Here is a 21,159-nt window from a genome sequence, read left to right on the forward strand (position 1 = left end):
AGGTGTGGGCCAAGGGGTTGAGGTACTCCACCAGAAAAATAATTGTTTAATAGTAAATGGTGCATTCTGAGGCAAAGCTAGGTCATAAATTTGGTCTTTAATTAGGTCTAAACAATAAGTCTGTGCTAACAACTACTTAAGTTTGTTTCTGTGGAGTTGAAAAGGAGAGGAGGGGTGTACACTCCACAACCCCCCTCCCCCTCCATGCCTGCTGTGAGTACTAGGGAGTAGCCTTTTGAATACTTGTAATACAAATGTCATTTAGATTTCATGAAAAATATAGATCATGAATTCATAAATCAATTAATGTAGATAATTAAAATAGAAAATGAAATACAAAAAAATACAAAAGAGTGGTAGCTATGAATTCTAATTTTATTTCAACGGTAGGAACCTGTATTTTTATCATTAAAGATGAAAAGCATAACCCCATGACCACTGTTTACGGAGTTTATGCCTTGCAGCTGAACAAATGACGGCCCGCCCTTTACCCCCATCCATGGGGGCATAGGAGAACTTCAAGGTTCTTTTGAATACAACATAATAGAAGACTATTTGGTAACAAGTGGAAATACTAAAGCTGATTAAAGGAAGAACACAAAACATAACAATGTAAATATATATATATATGTATATGTACAACTTGAAAAAAAAAAAAAATCACCTCCCACTGATTTAGAGGTACTCATAGATAAGTGCAGGGAGAAGGGTGGATGGAGAAGGGGGTGGGGGGGGCATGGAGGAGGGGGTTTCTGTAGCCAGAACTTAACAACCGAGTGGAAAGGGATAGGGAAGGTGGAACTAGACCAAACCAAACCCAGTATGGGCATTTTTTTATATTTTATAACTAAACATGGGAGTGTTATATTTTTTTACTATTTGCTTGAAACAATGGGATGCTATTGTTTTGTAGTGGAAATTAATTTATCCCTGTCATTGTAATACATAACTTGCAATTAAATCATATTAATGAAGTAATATGAATCTGTACGATGCAGCTATACAACTTTGCAGCTATGTATCTGAAATGTCTGAATCACCACTTGCATCCAGATGAAAATCTACTCTTGTTTATACATCCTTGTAGCTATAACTCAACAAGCTGAGAATGCAGCTATAAATTTGACAGACAAACAGCTACAAAAATGTACATGTTAATACACACAAGGTCATACATAATGTGGTGACCATGTAGCTGTGTTAACTCATTAAGATGTTGATTTATGGCTATGAGCTTAGAAACTTTCTTTGCCAATAAATAACACGGCCCTATCACCCATCTTCGTATGTCTCAAATTCATGGTGCTTAGGGGTGTGGCCGATGTAGCTTTGCAACTTAGCAACACTTTGATCGAGCAACATCAGCAACGGACATAATGCTCAGAACTCACACCATATATGGTGAGCTATATGGCATTCCATATTTCAGGGCAAGTGTGACCTGAACATAAAAAAAACTACCAAGCAGATATTATACCAAGATATGTACACCATAACTACAACACAATAAAACAGGACAAACCTTTGATGATTAAAAACATGACATTTCGATCATGGCAGGATCTTCTTGGGGGGGGGGGGGCTTACTGAAATGACAACAGACTTCACTTAATGAGGGACAGACGAACAGACAGCTACAGTGGACAACTGAACAATGAATAGAGCAAAGTTAGACAGAACAAAGGAGAGGTGTCTTAATTTGCTCTATACATTGTTCAATTGTCTAATTTAGCTAGCTATCTGTCTCTTTCAAATATGTCCTTAGTCTTCAAATATGTCCTTAGTCTTCAAATATGTCCCTAGTCTTCAAATATGTCCTCAGTCTTCAAATATGTCCTCAGTCTTCAAATATGTCCTTACTCTTCAAATATGTCCTTACTCTTCAAATATGTCCTTAGTCATCAAATATGTCCTCAGTCTTCAAATATGTCGTTAGTCTTCAAATATGTCGTTAGTCTTCAAATATGTCCTTAGTCTTTCAAATATGTCCTTAGTCTTCAAATATGTCCTTAGTCTTTAAATATGTCCTTAGTTTTCATTTCAGTTAGCCTCTGAAGAAGATCCTGGTAGGATTGAAATGTCAAGCCCACTTACTTTTACAAATATTTACTCTAGACAGGCCTTTGCAGTACATATTAAGTAGTTTGTAGACAAGAATGTGAATGGACAGAATATGCGTTACCAGGAAGAGCATGGACATCACATAGACAATGATATATACTGAGCTGTTCCTGGTTACTAAATATGTGGTATACCTTAACACAATAAATTCTGTAGTAATATGACCGTACATGATTGAACGAAACCAATGACACATGAATTTTACTCTCTTTTAAAAAGTGGTGGATAAATCAGCACCAACAACCCAACTAAGGGGGGAATGGGGGGGGGGCATGACTTAAACCCTGCAATACTTTAAGACAAGTTACTAGAGACAGAGTCTAGGCATGACAAAAATAAAACACACCACACAACCTGATCCGCTCCTACCCACATCTCTGAATACTGAGAATGTAAACCATGTGATCGCGATCGTGTTCCGTCAAGTTAGTGCCACGAGTCCCTTTGAGAGGGAGTAGGTACTACAACATGATCATGGACAACGGGTGAGGATCGAGGGACACTGTGGAGCATCTGTAGAGAACACAGATACCACTACAGGTGATCATAGGCATAATACTGAGAACCATGGCTGCTAAAACCCTGCTGAACTTGATACTGTGTGAATTAACTTATGGGGATGGACCATGGATTTTTACTGTGAATTAACATTAAAAGAAGTTATGGTCTAAGCAATGCTGAAATCTAATAGCCCCATGAGAATTATGATGCGTAAAGTCGGGACCAAAAATGACTAATACAGGAGAGGCATGGGTGAACCCAGCTCCAATGGATAGACTAACTGTACCCCTAATTTATGCGTCGTATAATTAAGTGGTCGTGTGCCCATCTCTTTAAGAGGCATCTTCTACCGTGGAACTCGTTAAGCATTATCAACACGTGACCTCACATGAACAAAACAGAAGTAGGGTTAAACTATTCCAGCAAACCATTTATGCAATTGGGTCATTCTACTTAAGTCAGTATGTAACCTTTGATCCCCGTTAACAAATGGCAGTGTCATTTAAATTACATGAATACTGGGTTGTTTGTTTTTCGTATTGGCACATGAAAAAAGGCAACAAAAATAAAAAGGTAAAAGTAACTGGACTTATTTCAACTGAGCTCATACCAAGACAGTCGAAGAACACCCTTACGACAAACTTGTTACATCAGGATGCTTCCATACTGTGCAAATATATGAATATGCAAATTTAATATGAAATGAGTAAACAAATGTTAAGATTATAACTAATCAATGACTCCCTTTCAAGAATTTTGTTCAAAGGTTATCCCATTGTACCAGGACAAAATAGAGAGAGAAAATAAAAAATAAAATGTTTACGATAAATCAAAGAAAAATAAAAGATTTCCATTCTTGTTATTTATAACAGAAAAGCCATTGTAAAGACTTATGAATACATTGGTTTACATTTCATTTATGGTATTAAGAGGCTTTTACATTAAGTCACTGAGCCTGAGTGTTAACTTCAACATGGTCTCAAACGATGAGGGCTCCCTTTGATATGTATGCCATCGTGAAAAAGGACAGAGCAATTTTGGCATCCTCAAGATGAAGAATTTTTCTTGTTAATTTTAATTAAATTGTTTAGCAGGGTATCAGATTTGCCATAGTCACAATACTTACTGTCTTAATTAGGCGTATTAATCAGACTAATTGATCAAATCCATTAACCATTAAGTACAAGCAAGCCAACAATGGACAGCTTCAGGGGCTCCTCTCTGTCAAACTCTGAGACCCATAATAGAATAGCCCCATCACTTTTATTAAAACCAGCAAATAGCGAGATACAGTTGTTCATACACATGATTGTTTGTATGCAATAAATACTACAAAGCGCTCCCTTACAAATAGAGAAACTTTAATGTGATAGCAACCATCACTGACTTAACTTCAGCCAGTTTGGGATCTAGACCTCTTACATCGGGATTGTGGTCATGTGACCAGGATGAAGTTTATACCTCTAGTGTGCAGTATGATAGTTATCAATGAAAACACAGATAACACTTAACTAATAGGGTAACTCATAACAAATAAATATCCCATCATGCATTGGGGTACCAATTCACTGTCAAGTTAGACTTTTTTTACGTTGACAAGCAAACGATGGCCAAATACCATTCTTCATTCTCTATCACTTCTCATCAGATAAATTCTTCTTAGGTTTGTTCCTGTTTCAAAGCCCCCAACATACCACATCACCCAAAAATACACTTTCTGAACAAAAACTTCAAAGATAACCTTCAAAGTTGACCTAGATACCATTTTTTGTTGGTTGCTGTGCTTGCATTTAGAATCATAGCATGATGGGGTCAGAGGTCAGAAATAATCCAGATCACATTCCCAGAGTCATTTCATCAAATCATTGAAGAGATCGCATGGGGTGAATGCATCGGGGGGGGGGTCTTTGGAAACCTTCCCCCCAGTGATGTCATAAGTATACCATAGTCGCATCACTTCAAAAGCAGCAGCATGTCTCATTTTATACATTCTTGGATGACCATTTAATTCTGAAAATGTGGACTGAATTTTGGAGAGTCTTAATATTTGCTTACAAGAAAAAAGTTGCTCTCTCTCTATAAAAAAAAAACCCATTTTCTTGAAAGATACAACAAATGCAACATGTGAAGAATGTCTCGGTTACAATGCTAGCCCGCAAAGTCGATTGATCTTGCGAACAAAAAATAGAAGAAAAAAAATGTTAGAAGGAGAGACTCAATATGAGTCTACGGAATATTTCAAATAAATTCATTTCTACATCAGAGTAGCGGTTACTAAACCGGCCTTCGCACCGCACAGACAAGACCAATGTCGAAGGCAGTAGCAGTCATACACCTCTACACACGGTGTGCACTTAGTCGACAAAGTCCTCACGAGAAACTTGTGACGAGGAGTTTATAAAACAATGTGACATAATGGTTCAATAAATAGCAGCGTATCATCCATTGGTAAAATGTTTCAATTGTAAGTCGGTTATAAACTTGTTAATGATAGTACTTAAGTACTTAGAGAGTAGAGAGGAAAAAAGTGATCATTATATTTACATATTTACATAAGTTATGATTATTCATAAGAAAGAATTGACCAAAAACTGAAGAAGGTTCTCGTTCCTGTGCTCTAAGTACAATACCTATATGTACAAATAGATCTATGAGTTTAGATTTAATTTAAACCTTCAGATCACGTAGAAAAAGGTTAAAAGGAAAAAAAACCCAAAACAATCGAATAAAATGATAATTAAAAAAAATAAATCAAAATTAACGAAAAAGAACTTTCTACTTTTAGTTTGAAGAATGAGTTTTACAAAAATTATATCGATTTTCTTGCAATATGATTGACTATATTTTGTTGTTTGTTTTTGTTTTGTTTCAATTTGTGTCTAATTTAAGAATCCAACCCGCACAAACTATTCTTTCAGCAAAGTGCGAGTTGGAACGGCAGTGGGATTATACACACAGACGGACTGACACAGACAGTGACAGAGATGTTTCTTCCGATAGAGTCGACGCCCTTTCTTCAGCATCTCTTCTATATTGGGTCAAAGGTTACTGGTATAACCCAACAGTGTCACAGGGTCATTTGGCAGCCTTGAAAGTGGCAAATTTTCACTTTTGGTCTGTGAGATAGGTGTCTAGTCTGTGGATTGAGCCTATAGTTTGTAAATGAAGAATTTTTGTACCATTTCTGTTGAATCGTTTTCGGCTATGACTTTGTCACGAGGTAACAATTCTTTGGTCGCTGAGGAAAAGTGCAAAGTTCCAAAGCCACTTGACCAACAATTTTACGGACACCGTGGGCTGACATCATATTTCTCAACCTTTACTGATTTTTTTCTCTAAGCATACTTGATAATTTTCGTTGATACAAAGAAAACTAATCTGTTTCAAAATTTGAATCTATGAACATAAATAACAATCAAAAAAAAAAAGTGAATACAAAAATAGCTGTGTACTCTACCACATACCAAGCCTTATACCCACTTAAAACCCCTCACTGGTAAAACGGTCGTAAAATACCTGGACGACTCACAAATCCAAAATAAACAAACAAACATTCTAAATAAATCAATAAAATATCAAAAATTCTTTCGGATATAGTAAATAGATGATAAAAACCTCATATTTTTGAAGTTATAGTTTCCCCAGCCAGTTAGACAACATGGACCACATTAAGGCATTATCTCGTCAAATAGTACCCTGTAACGAAATGAGGACGTAAAACAGATAATACTCTTCCACCAGGGATCCCCCTCTCTTCTAATGTCACTTTCAGTCACTTCAGTCAGTAACATATAGTAAATGTATTAACCTTCCTACTGAAAGTTGCTTAAAGTGATGTAAGAAAAAGAGGGTGTGACCCTTCCCAACTTGTAGGAATGGTGGCTTTAGCGGACGTAACTTATCTCAATGATGTGATATACTTTGCTTTTGCTACATTTGGAACTGTCAATTCATGACAACAGGAAAGAACTTCCTACTTCGTACATTTTCGGGATCAAAGTGACTGTTACTTTTTTCGTGCAATCAAGAATTGCTTGGCAAAAGTGTCGTACATTGTTACAAACTTATTCTACATTTTACCATTTTTTCAAAACTTTAAATTTTAATTTCCAACTCATATAAATATGACCTGGTCACTGTAACTCCTTTCTGGAATTATTTGGTTGACACTTTTGGTCACAAACCAAAACTTTGAAAATAATTCAATTCTTTCAATTATTTAACCGGGACTTTCACGACTGCATCGTTATAACAAAAGAATGAAGTGTGTTTTTGTGTTTACAAACTCAAAAGACTGCTTTTCACAATTTTACACCAAAAAAAAGAAAAAAAGAGAGGTTGAAGAGGAAGAAAAGAAAAATGCAGCAGATGATTTAACTACTATTAATTGCATAAAACTAGACATAAAACTAGAGCTCTACAAGACAGAAATTTACTAGAACATGGCAAATAGAAGCTAACTGGTGGAAGAAAAGTTTGGTATTTATGGAAGAGACAATGGATCTAGAAAAAAAAAGAAAAAAAAAGAAGAAGCTTATTAACATTACTATTGCTAGCATTCTAATATCAACAGAAAAAGCAAATATATGGATTTTGAGAAGAAAAAAAAAAAAGTGTGTTTTTTATTTAAATGACAGAGGCCAAAAGAACTTGTCGCTGAGAAGGAACCATGGATTTACTATGCGGGGGAAATTAAGATATCACTGACTATATGATTCCCTGTGTATGAAATACAGAGTGCCTTGATTCTTGTTGTGACTGGAAACAATTGTTCCTCACCCAGACACTATTTATATTTATATTTTTCTCCGGGTTAAAATATTCACATCTGATATTCTTCTGTGAAATGTGGGACATGAATGAATGAAGTATTGACAGATCGAAACCATCACCAAAGTTCCTGCTCGATAAAATCATTCCTTTTGACCGAAATTTACTGCTTTGCTTTAAGATACAGTAGGATGGAACATCATCTTGGAAGTTTTTGTAACTCTCACACACCGACTGAAAAGAATCTTGTGACCATTGTATGGACATGATAACGTAAGTAGTAAATGCACACCTAAGTTGTTTTGTAAACGTCACTCAACCACACCACTAGCAACACAGATCAATTTTGTCATATGATAGAGGCCTTTATGTATAATGAACATCAGACTTTAACTAATTCATTGACAAAATAGCTGGAATTCTTGCACAAACTAACACTTGTGAGATGGCCTAGCAACCCTGCAAGGAAGGCAAAACAAAGTATAAGCGATGATTCAAAAAAAAAAAGGAAAACAAAAACTGATATTCAATAAAGTCTGCAAAGCCTCCTTGAGTAAGACATGCATAGAAACATAATGCAATGTTGGATGAGAAAAGGATTTAAGGCAAAAAAACAAAACAAACAAACATAAAAAAATTAAGCGGCTGATAAATGAAACTACTAAAAATAGACACATTTTGAATTAAAATTGGCAGGAGAATTTAACCTTCTGTTGAGTACACTGTTGTTTACTGTAATAATTAATTTATTGATAATAATAAGAATGTCTTTCTATTCATTGTAACCTTTTCCTTTCTCTCGAGTTAGATAACAACAGGAGGGAGTGCAAAGCAGAGGAACCAAAAATTCCTGTAAAGTTAGTACAGAAGGGCTGTTTTACAAAAAAATTGGGGGCAAAACTTTAATCGCAAAAGTGAGAAAAGAACTAAGAGAATGGTTGGAACAAATTTGTAAACCCAAAGTAATACTTATTTTGAATTTCAAAGCAGCAGAATATTTATGGACCATCCCTTTTTAAGTTCCCATCAATTTACTGTTCTCCTGTCCTTCTTTATAGTTTGTGACCTGTTCTTCTATTCCAAATATAGCCCCACCCCTCCCTTCCACAGCCACGAACATATATAGAACGATAATGACAATTTATGAAAGCAAAATTTCAACTAGAAACATAAAATTTACTATAGACATCTCCTTTTTTCATTTCACATTTACTGTTTAAAAAATTCAAGATTAAGTGAAGTGCCTTGTTTGCAATGTGTCCTTGATGTAATAATTTACATGCTTAACATCCCCCCCCCACCCCCTTTTCTTTGTCATCCAGCCCACCAATCTATCACAATTCTTTTCTTAAATAATGCTCACGAAGCATGGACGGAAGGAAGCAACTACACATTTCAGTATGAGCAATAGGAAGCCACATCAGCTATCTACATATGGATAAATACATCACAATTAAATGATTGATACAATTTTGTACACATAGAGAGCATCTGGTAAACAATGCCCGAGTAATCCGAATAAACCCCACCTAGAGGGCCCAGCTTATGCCATATCTTAATATGCAAAGGGAAATAAACCTGTAAGCATAGGCTGGATTTCCTCCTATGGGATAGTGTGTTAGGTTATCGTTAATCTTCACCTAGACTTCAAGGAAAAGTGTTTTGAGCAGCAAACGTCTTAGAAGAAACCCCCACATTTGGTGTTTATTGGCCAACTTTAGATGAACACAGTGAGGCAGCAGTTCCTTGAACTAATCTTATTCAGGAAATAGTTAGTCCAGTATCGCATGGTAAGTGCTATGCAAAATGTTCAAATTGTACTTTGAAAAGATGATACTATTCAGAGCCATCAGAACTGCTGCACAAATGTAAACACTAAATTATTACCTCCTTATTGGTAATGGGTCTTGAGCTTAAGGTATCAGGTTAAGGTTTATTAGCTCCAACTAAGAAAGTAATTGTTAATATTTAAACATCCTTTACTCCTTCATTTCACTTTCCTTTATCTGCTCACATTTGCATGTGTATGAGCAACTGGCATTTTAACCCTTTCTCTGCTCAGTACTACATATTAAAGAGAAAGTCTTTTCTGGATTAACATAGTTTCTGATTAGACAGTCTAACCCCGGGCTAAAATTGGACACCAAACATCGATTATGGTACTTCAAACTGTTACTTGCATAGAATATTTCCCTTAAATATGAAACTGGGTGAAAGTTTTTTGCTTTGAAGCACAGGATACCAAAAACAATCTCATTCTTGGTTAAATAACATTTACATGATAAAGAAAAAAACAGGTTAATGTTTACAGCAATAAATACTTAATGAGGAGTTGTATGTTAACATTATCTTACAGAGGAGGATGAGGGGGGAAGGGGGACAACTGGGACCGACGACACGAGTTGGCACATAGCTCAAGAAGATCTCCAAGATTAAATCCATTAAGAAGTAACCGTGTTTGGGGCTAACTCCAGGCTAGTCTGAAGAAGAGGTTGTACATCTGGTGACGCTCATCAAGAGCAAAACGAAATAAAACCCAAAACACGTTCCTAGCGCACCTGGAAGGTTTCCGTGACAACTACAAAAGAACACCGTCTCAAGGTCCGAGGAATTTTGCTTGGAGTCGAATCAATACCAAGCACACCTGTCTTGAGAATAGATATAAAACATGAAATCACTTTGATTTGTTGTTCGTTTCTCCGGCATCTTCTTCCCATCTCCCCAATGAATTCAATCGATCTGCAAGTGTTTCCCTTTCTCATTTTCTTCACTCATGCTCCATAAAAACTAGAGTTGATTCTCTTGGAAGAACTCATCGTCTATGCATATATGCATTTCCTGGTATGATCGCGTGGATCTTGCAAAAGTCGTTACTTCCTGCGGCGGGAATTGAGACTTTTTCTCCCTGTAACTCGGGAGGTCAACAGCTAAAGTTCCTCAAATGCTCCGTAAAGCTACTCATTCCTTATCCCGAGTTCATACTTTGTGGGCATTCTCCTGCAATTTGGCCAAACTTTTCTTGACCCGGAGTGACGTGAGTCTAGCTGCAGGGTTCGGATGCCAACACTCTGAAATGATCTTGGCGACTGCACTCAAAACCTGGTGTTGGAAATATAAATAACAAATATCATTCACAAATAAATTTCAAAAGTGTTGTCTCCAAAATGTGATTTTGTAAATGGTTATCATAGGGCAAGGAAATGTCAGGAGAGCTGTATACCAAAAAGGTTAAATCCTTCAATATTACTGAGAAAGGTAACTTGGAGCCATGTCATCTGTAAGAAAGTTACGACTAGAGACGCCACTAGCAAATTGAAAAAAAGAACCTGAAATTGGCCGCAGGTCAGCGTCTGGCAAAGAGAGGCCAAAGAATACCAAACTTACATGGTGTACACACATACACACAAAAAAAAAAACTTAACCTAGTCTTACTGTTAGGCCCAAAAGTTCATTAACACTTGCACACATAAACACATGCTACTATCCTACCATGCTAATTTGATAATACTAATGTACCTGCATAGTTTTAAAATACTAATGCAAATCACTGACCACTTTTGAAACTGTCGTTCACATTGCTTTCATACCAAACTTTGTTTCCAAATCTGGAACACTATCCTCTTATGTCAAACGTAGGCTAGGATAATCTCAGCAGCCTAACGTTAGACCATAATGATAGGCTTTACACATAATAACTAAGATTGGCACTGTTATACTTATTAAAGTAGTAGTAGTGCTGTCACTAGTGTTAGGCCTAGCCTATAGAGTTTGCTATACCTGACAGATCAATATTTTTGCCCCGGATGACACATGTGTGGAGTAAAATCATCGTGATTTTGTCTCTTTGCTATTAAGGCCCAGCTCCATTGAAATTTTTCCTTCGCTTCTCTTTTGATATCGTCATTTCTGCTTATTCTGACAGTTAAGAGACATTTTTGAATTCTGCAATACGAAGGGTGCAAGATTCCACAATATGCATCCCACTTACAGTTAACAGGTTAATTGCTGGTTGTGTACACACTGACAAGTGATCAAATGGTTGTGTGAAATTTTGCAAGTTTGGCATTAGGTTTCATTTTTTGGTTGCTCTTTGTAGTGATCAATGGAGACCTATAAGACAGTACCATAGGATATGAATCTCACTGTGTTAAAACAAGCTGGTTTAAGTAGGACTTATGTACCCTGTGGTTGATTAATGTTGACTTTGTGCAGGTTTGGTTTGTTTGAAAGAAAGAAAGGTTTCTGAATTTATTGATATAAAAGGACAATGTGACATGGGAATGTGGTGACAAAAGAGATTTACCAGGTTAAAGATAATCAAACAAAGAAGAAAGATGGCATCTCTGTTAGAAGGAAAAGTGCAAGAATGGCTACACTTAAAATTGTGCCACAAATTATACCACAAAATCCGGTGTCACCAGCCAATCAGGTGTCAAAAGTGAAACATTGTATTGTTAGCATTCAAATAGAGTATGCTGACATTTCATTTAAAATGACATGATATGCTCACATGTCACATCAAAACAATTCACTACATCTGGTGTCAGCAGTGGGATGACAGCCAGTGTCACATAAAAGAACCCACCAATCAGGCGTCAGAAGTGAAACATTGTATTGTTAGCAGTCAAGTAGACCATGCTGACATTTCATTTAAAATGATATGATATGCTCACATGTCACATAAAAGCAATTCACTACATCTGGTGTCGGCAGTGGGATGACAGTCAGTGTCACGTAAAGAACTCACCAATCAGGCATCAGAAGTGAAACATTGTATTGCTAGCAGTCAAATAGAACATGCTGACATTTCATTCAAAATGATATGATATGCTCACATGTCACATAAAAACAATTCATTACATCTGGTGTCATCAGTTGTGACTTCCTTGTGGTGAAAACTGTTGTTTGTGTAAGATCTGAAGTGACATCACAGGTTCTTGTATTGACCCACTTTTCACCGAAACACAAAGTTAACTAATGATACAATTTAGTCCGCATACAAGATACAAAATGGCATCTGAACAAATTTTGCTTAAATACAATATATTTAACGTCACGTACAAATATTTAGTGTACATATCTCATCGTGAGCCTTCGACTGACCATTTCCAAACTTTAAACTTCCTTACCTCATCTCCACACCATCTGTTGGGAATACTGGGCCTCTTTCTCTCAAGGGCGACTGTTCTTCTCATATCCTCAAAACTTGGATCACTGGAAACACAGTCAAAATACGGAAGTTGGCACTCTTCGACTATACCTGAAACATGTAAAAACATGTACATATTAAGTACGAGACACTCCTTTATGTCTTAAATAAACCACTTCTGATCAATCGGACAAACGTCGAGCCGGAAACAACGGATCAAGTATTTTCGTTGGGGAGGCTTGTACTCTACCGGACAAAAAAAGTTGGTTTCATATTATCCTGTATTCAACCACATTTCCCCGGAAATATCTCCCTCTTGCATTGTCAAAGATTTTACACGATGCGAAAGGTTAGTGTCCTTGGTCATATGATATGTATACATGGAGGTATAGCTATTGATATATCAACTCATAGCAAAATAACAGTCAACAGCGAGAGTTGTATACAAATCACCTCAATGTTAAGGTTGGGTCAGGCCCTGCCAGTTATCTTAATAATATTTTCTCTATATATGGGAAGAGCGGTGACAAACGTCTTCCAACCAGTTCACTTAACAAATTACGGGACATAAGTCATGATTCGTTACAACTGTGGTCGACGGCTAGCAGCACCTACTACCTTGGGCTGAAGAGCTCATTTCCCAGAATACACCATTTACAATCACTCCTGTTTTACGTTATAAGGCATGGCGAACATTTGCTAGCTTTTACACAAACTTAAAAAACCAGCTGTTTGGTTTTAGTACCTGTAGTCCACTGCTCACCAAATCCGCTGAACTACAGAAATGTCCCATGCAAAGAACACACAGTCTTAGCTTCCGTCCCCAAAGTCGCGCTTTTAACGTTAGTTTACGGCGTCTGGTGGGTTAACTGCTATAATGATTCACCCTGATTCTAATATGCAAATTTAGGCTAGGTACTGTATGCTATAAAGTTGTGGGTCAAGGCTATCTTTCGTCTAGTGTTCTTATGACAGTTTTATCCAAATGAAATTCCAAATGTTTCAAAAAACCAAAACCAGTTGTACAGGTTACTGTGCGGCCTACACACTAATGATGACCTAATGATAGGCTTACTACAGTTAGTAGTACTGACGATTGTAAATCTTGCTTATTGTATGACAACTGCTAGCATTGTTTTGTGGAGGGCTAGGATGTTAAAATAGCAAATTATCACAGGTAAGTGTCCATCTAAGCTCAACCCACTCCAGACAAAAATGTTCTTTTTTACCGGAAGAAAAAAACCCTTTCACTACGTGGTCAAAAAAATAGATCCATATGAACAGAGTTCATCAAATGAGGAATGTTTTCTCCTCACTGTTTCAGAGAGATCTTTAAAGTGCAAAGACTTTCGGATACCCAAAAGAGAGGCTTTTTCATAATCCCTACTTTTCCTCACTTTCCCTACCGAGCAGGGAACCAGGAGGAGACTAATGCAACTATTAAACTAACGTGACAGGTTTCTACTTAAGCGTCTTTTACGGAATTGAAGAGTATTAAAGTAATCAAGATCAGCTGCCTTTGGAGAATTTCCCGTTGCAATCAGATCTGAAGAGAAAAGTGGGCGAGCGATTTGGATGCAAACTGTAACTCTATACTATGTGGGTACTACAAGAATCTGAAGAGCCATTTTGTTGGTATTATGTAACAACATTAAGGAGAAACAGAATCCTTGAAGAAGCAGAGATGAGGACCTACTTTTACGTGTTATCAAAATTTATACATAAGAGATTCAATTTTACCTGCCCCATCAAGTTTAAAAAAAAAAATATTCCCTCTGCCATGACAGACATTGCTTTTTCTTTCACCAGTATCTTAGGATTCAGAGATTTGATCTGAACAACCTTCTAGGTCACAGACGGTCAAATAACAGGGAAAAAATCTCCAGGCACCAAAGTGCTTTCACCCACAAATCATAATACAATCTAACCCTCATATTAAAGTTCAAATCACAAAAGGTAAAATATATTTTCGTTGTTACTTATTTTTTTTTTTTCCGTCTTCGTGAAAACTTGAGAAGTACAGTAAGTACAAAGACCTGGACGCCTCGCAGGTATTTTTTCTTTAAAGTACAGTGAGTAAGCGCTTAAAGCTTTAATTACGACGCTACTTAACAAATTACCATATATCCTTTTGCCTAAAACAATGACAATACACATCGATCACAATTACCTATAATAAAAGGTGATAAGGTTTAACAGCTCTCAGAAGATTTAATTTGCATGGATTCGTTATGTTAGCCTGCTCTGTAATGGTAACGAACAATTTCCTAACATTCACACCTTGAGCGTTGAGAGAGTTAATCAAATTTTCTTCTCTGCGAGGGGTACTTACTCTCTTCGAGTTGATGAATCTGATAAAACAAGGGGGCTTCGTTAATATTAGAACAGGCCTCTCCTTGATTTGTGTCTTTTGTGTTTCGTCAAATGCTAAAAGGACCAACAAAATTATCTCTGTTTGTTAGTTTTGTTTATTAATTTTATCAAGGGGTGGCAATTACCACATTTAATTGTAAACATATTATCAGACACAAAAAACAATGGAAGCATTGTTATCTGCCTTTGAGAGAGTGCTGACGATTATCCAGACACAAGTGTATACTGTCTTTATAATAAACAGAAACGGTAAATACTTCTTCTAGTTAGTGACCTGTATCGGCTTAATCGAAGATAAAAAAATGGAGTAATTACATTAGAAACAATAGTCAGCAATGATTCATTGCTATTTTTTATTATATTATGTTTATTATTATTATTATTTGTTTTTTCAATTTTTTTTTTTTAGCCTTTGAAGAAGATCCTGCTAGGATCGAAACGTCAGGCCAACTTACTTTTACACATTCTACTACACAGGCTCTCCAGTGGATAAGCAGTTTGCTTGCAGTTTTATTTTATTTTGATTATTTTGATTACATATATCTACTAGCACGCCGGTTTAATACAAGGTTACAGAATGATTCGTTCGTCTGGTGCACACTGTCGAGGACAATCAGAAAACAGGTTACAAATTCTCTATGAATCGATGAGAGAACAGTGAAAATCCACACAAAACTTTCCTTTTGTATGGCATGGATATTTTCATCCTAATTCTTAGTTTTCAGCAGAAATGTCCAATATGGGGATGACAGCAGTCTTTGGATGACAGTAATGGGATACCTGGTACAAGTGTTCTTTTCTGAAGGCAAACATCAAAGAGAATAATTTCATAAAGCAGAGAGTAATCTACAGAGATGTGCAGCAGAGATGAAACCTTCCCTCCGATACGAGTTACAACCTATAGGCTGAGGAGTCTCTTGAAGTATTATTTTAGGAGTGTTAGCTCGTGGTTAACGCCGGTGCCTTCCAATCATAAGGTTCCGGTTCGAGTCACTCCAAGATTAATGTATGTCATCAAGTTACAGAGTTGTTGACAATTGACAATTCATAACCATGGACGTTAAATATGAATCTAAGAGATGACTTCGGTCAGCTTGCGGCTTTGATAAGCCAATGTGGCTTCTTCGCGAGTTCCTGCTTGAGGATCTAAAATACATACAAATACATACATTATCGCCTTGAAGGTAAATCTCCAGGTACCCTTTGACCTATGGGACTATGTTGATCACAAAGTTAACCTACCATGACTTCATCTTTTTTCACGAAAACTTTGAAATATAACAAAACTTCCAAACGGGAGTCTAGACTTACATGAAACATTTTTACTCTTACAGGTTCGATATTTATTAAGTTTGCAAAATGAAATCTTTTGTTGTTATTGTCAATATAAGCCAAAACTGCCCTTTTTGCCTAAAACATCCCACCAATAATGTTTGTTTGCTTTTCGGAGACTTGACGGAAATAGCTTACTGCATCGATAATGATCAAAGAAGCCCTTGTGTGTCGCGTCGCATGTTCCTATGACAAAAGGGACGACCAAAAGATCCATTCAAGAGAAAATTTTCTGCTTTTTTCCTCCCTTTCTTGTGAAAGACTTTTTTTCCCTGCAACGAGACACTTGGCTTCCGCTCTAATAATTGGGTAAACCTCATTGGGTCTCGTGCATTGTGTCTCCTAAATATATGCTGAAGATATATATTATACAAGAATGCCTCCGGGCAGGAAGGAGAAATTTTTCTGTCTATTTGTAAACCAGAATGCAAATACAATTGTCACGAAAAAAGTTAAGATTATCAAGTGACAATGTGGGAGAGGGTTTAAACAATTTTTAGTACACATAATGCCCTGAGTGGATTGTCTAGTCTGCAAACATTGGGGTATGGTAATTGGGTCACATGCATCATACCCCGCAAGTTGGCATACAACCAAATTCATTTTTTTGCTCTCATAACAAGAAAATTCACGATTTTCATATCGCTCTGAAGAAACCCTCCCGAAAGGCTTGAACAGCTGTAACAATGTCGGCCAAAGAAAGAAAAGGTTCCGAATTCTCTAAATGCTACAAACAAGGAAGGATAAATGAAAGAACAAAAGAATGCACCTTTTAAGGGCAAACCCATTATTTCTAAAGATGCCTGGATGGACACTGTACTGCACAAAGTCAGACAAAAGCCAACTCTGAGTCTAACTGAGATAACAGAACAGTCACAGATCCTAAGAGAAAGGGGGAGGGGGGGTGGGATCTCTATCGAATGACTATTGGCGTCATCTCCAAGCTGTGTTTACTATCCATCAAGTTTGCTGGTAAGTGTAACATCTTTCAGATTACTCCAAAACCATTGAGCTGACTCTGTTTATTAGCAGTTACATATCAGAATCAGCACAACAAAATATACAGCACTGTCACAGTGAAAGTAACTAAGACTAGCCTACTTTGCATGTAAGAATTGGGGCAGGCCTTTCTACTTGTTTTTTATATATGGTATATATATATATATATGTATGTATATATATATATATATATATATATATATATATATATATATATATATATATATATATATATATATATAATTGAAATCATAATGAGTTGTAAAATCCAGAACAGTGAAAAAACTTTCAGCCTCCACAGGGATTCGAACCCGGGCCTCCTGCTTTATATGCAGACACCCTAACCACTAGTCTATGGACGCTGATTGATAAATATATATATATAGTTTTAATAATTTCAAGGCAACACAGTAGCTTAAAATTTGAACAAATGTATCTTTTAAATGCAACAGTTCTGTTTTTTTTTCATCCCCCCTCCTTTCACACACACCATTTTCGATTTATATCAGATATTCTTCTGCTGGTCTATACAGTGTTATGGGTCCTGTTTCTAACATCACCCACCCCCAAGGCATGATTACTTCATAGGTTAGAAACAATTCCAAGTTTACAAGTTTAGTGTTACTTATCACACCTCCACTGATACCCACATACTTTATAAGTCGGCAATCATGGCCAGCGCCGAGGTATGAAATTGGAAACTACAAGCCAGACTTTATAAGCGACATTGGGACGTCAAAGGTTTACACTCTGATGAAGACATTCCTAAAAGTTTTTTTTTCTCTATGAGCCAAAAGTTTGAGGGCATGGGTACCCCCCACGGGTGTTAATAAACCCTATCTATCGACAACGGAACATGATTTAATAGAGAGAGAGAGATATATGTACTGGAATGAAACATGTTCACAACGGAACACAAATGGGAGTTTTTAAACGATGGATATATTATTTATTTTATGAGCAATCCATGGACCTGTTGATACTCAAGTTTCACAAGCCTGTCAAATCTCTCGCACAGAAGAAATCAACATTCGTAGCAAGTAGCCGTTGCTTACCCCGTCGACAGGATTGATGTCAGATATCGAGAAAACCCAATGATGCTTAATGGACTGCTATAATGAAAGGATAGCCATAAATAGTTGGACACTTCTGCCGTTTCTTAAATAGGATGTTTCAAGATTTGGTTTCCTGTCATGCTTCGAGGATAGTACATTAACAACCCTTGAGTGGGTCAATTGAGAGGGAAAACATTTATGTTAAACCTTCTCAGATGCCACTTTGGATGAATTTTTCATAAAAAATGGAGAATTACAAGCCGAGGATGAATTTTTTTAACCCTATGCTTCACTCAGACCTGGTGACAGTCGACAGAGAGAACCGATTCTATCTGAAGCCCGTAGACGAATATCTCACCTTTGGTGACACATCTTCTTGCTATTTCCCACAGAACCAGTCCGAATGCATAGATGTCAACCAGCTTGTACGCCTCAAATGAATTTGACGCTATCGTATTATCAAGGATTTCTGGAGCTAGGTAACGCCTTGTTCCGACTCTCTTGCTCTGAGGCAATTCAATCTCGTCTGAATCACTAAAATGTCGAAGTACAATAAGGAAGAGAACAAAATGCTGGTGATACCAACTTCACAAAAGACTAAACATAAAAATTGTAATATCATAACCATAAAACAACAATAAGACAAATACCAAAGCATCTCCCCCCCCCCCCCCCCAAAATAGCTTCCTGATTCCATGCTAACATAATAATTTACTATGTTCATGATTTGGACAACAGATTTTAGACACTGTTTTAGAAACTTGTAAGGGATTTTTAGACACCTGTATGGGATACGATTATAGTACTAATGTATTAGAATCAAAACAGAATAATTAATGAAAACAATATCAAAGAACTTTCAAATCCTAAATAGGCTTTCAGTGATTGAAATCTCTTACATTATTACTTTTTATGGGCACAAAACTGAGAAAACTAGAGATTTTCCCAAGTTACACATGTGATCCATGCTATTTGCAGTACAGTGATGGATATGTCAGGTGTTCCAATTTATTTAGCTTTGTTTCACAGCCCGGGCAATGAGGCGACGGACCAGGTGGGCCGGGTGAGGGGTTGGGAAGGAGTGAGAATGTCTCATTAGCGATGAATGTCATGGAATGTCAGTGTCTTTTTACCTTAAGTAACGAGCTGAAAGTGCCAGATCACCAATCACACATTGGCCGTTATTCCTCACTAATATGTTAGAGCTGGTGATATCTCGATGAGCGATGGACGGCTTTCCCTTCATACCGCATATCTCTGTATGCAGGTGGGTCAGACCGTTTGCGGCAGAGAACGCAAGGCGTACCATGACAGAATTCCGGAGTACATTCTTCCCGAGAAAGTTGTAAAGGGAACCGTACTCGTGATATTCTGTGATGAGATACAGCTGTGTGTAAGTACCAGTCCCTCTGATGTCAGCTGCTACAAAACCTGTCAAAAATAAATAAAAAAATAAGAAAATAAAGATTTTCTTTTGAAAGGGTTGGAGGATGAATATTTTAACCTGTATCCTCCAGAGTTTGGTTTGATGGGATACATTATCTTTGTTATATAGCCAAAACGTTGTTTGCTCTTTTCCTGCATGTTTGTAATATCCCAGTCAGGGTTTATTTCCACTGTTCATTTACTCAATCTCAGTCTTGACAAAATCCCAAACCCCACAGGTCTACCCTGTGCCCCCCACCCCCCCACATCCTGCCTTCCTTAAGTGAGTAAAGAGGTAAATCAAAATCACAAAGAAACAGATTGCGAGCAAGACGTGAGTGGAAAAGAGAGAGCCTAGATGGTTTAGAAGAGGAACTCTCTACAAAGGATATTTTATAAGAATTTCACATTGGATACTATCCTCTAATAACCTTTGGATTGCCTCAATATTCAAATAACACTGCAATAGATTAATTGAACTAATCCTGTCAAACAAATACTTCCCCAAATCCTATTTTGATTTTCTAAAATGGTCGAATACAATCTTTCATCCAACTTGAAATAATATTACTCCGTTCTTTTTTAAGAAACTTAGAAAAAAAAAAAACACTTTGCCGATGAAATAACGGACAGCTATTATTATAGCTCGTTATTGACTATGTACATTCAACAATCTGTTGATGGAAACGGCTTATAAAAGCAAAGGTAGATAACTTAAGGGAAGAGAAGGTGTTTTTACAGGTGAACTAATGTTCCAAAAGTTTAGACCACATGCTGCAATTTTGGGAATATGAAAACAACCATTAAAAGCCCTAAATTAATTCCCTGTTCCTTGCTTCTTGCTTTTCCCCCCCTTTTTATTTGTTTTACTCTTAGGAGGACAGGGCTTATTACGAGATAAGGTCAGTCTATAAAAACAAGAGATTCCTCTCTTCAGGAAAGTGATCAAAATTTGATACTTCCTTCATGCAGAGCCAGTTCTGAAATAATAATAACAAACTCAAAACTTATAGGCTAAAAACCTGGCCGACGACCACGACGAAGAAATTCTGGGAATTACAGGACACACATGTGTGTGATACCAGCCTACCATGGGATTCCCAATGAGTCTTGTTAAGATTGGATGGGGGACGCAGGATTATAATTTAACGTTTATACTATCCCCCCAGATCAATAAATATACATAACTGGAGGCAACATACTACCTTATGAGGAGAGAATGTTAAAAATGGATTAACATTCATCAAAAAAAAATCTTGTCTCAGGGAAAACAGGTATCAAAACCCCCTCCCCCGAACCACGGTGGATGCGAAATATATTTCTACATGTCACAGTTTGGCAGAGGTATGTTTCCAAACCCACAATCCCCATTGGGAGTTTACCCATATACCCCTTAAAGAATGACAAAGATTTTAAATAAAGATTAACTAAAGT

The 21,159-nt window shown here is 36.9% G+C and overlaps 1 protein-coding gene across 1 annotated transcript in view; it reads right to left on the reverse strand.

The window, feature by feature from the left end:
• Positions 1–361: 361 nt before the first annotated feature.
• LOC139968849 (bone morphogenetic protein receptor type-1B-like) overlaps positions 362–21,159 on the reverse strand; it is an 89,341-nt gene continuing 68,543 nt past the window's right edge. The window contains exons 7-10 of the mRNA XM_071973392.1: positions 19,434–19,731; positions 18,659–18,834; positions 12,522–12,652; positions 362–10,491 (exon numbers count right to left, since the gene is read on the reverse strand). Of these exons, the coding sequence (XP_071829493.1) occupies positions 10,369–10,491; positions 12,522–12,652; positions 18,659–18,834; positions 19,434–19,731 (728 nt within the window). The 3' untranslated portion in view covers positions 362–10,368. The remainder of the gene's footprint in view (positions 10,492–12,521; positions 12,653–18,658; positions 18,835–19,433; positions 19,732–21,159) is intronic.

Source organism: Apostichopus japonicus, chromosome 6 (assembly GCF_037975245.1).
Source record: "Apostichopus japonicus isolate 1M-3 chromosome 6, ASM3797524v1, whole genome shotgun sequence".
Taxonomy (NCBI): domain Eukaryota; kingdom Metazoa; phylum Echinodermata; class Holothuroidea; order Aspidochirotida; family Stichopodidae; genus Apostichopus; species Apostichopus japonicus.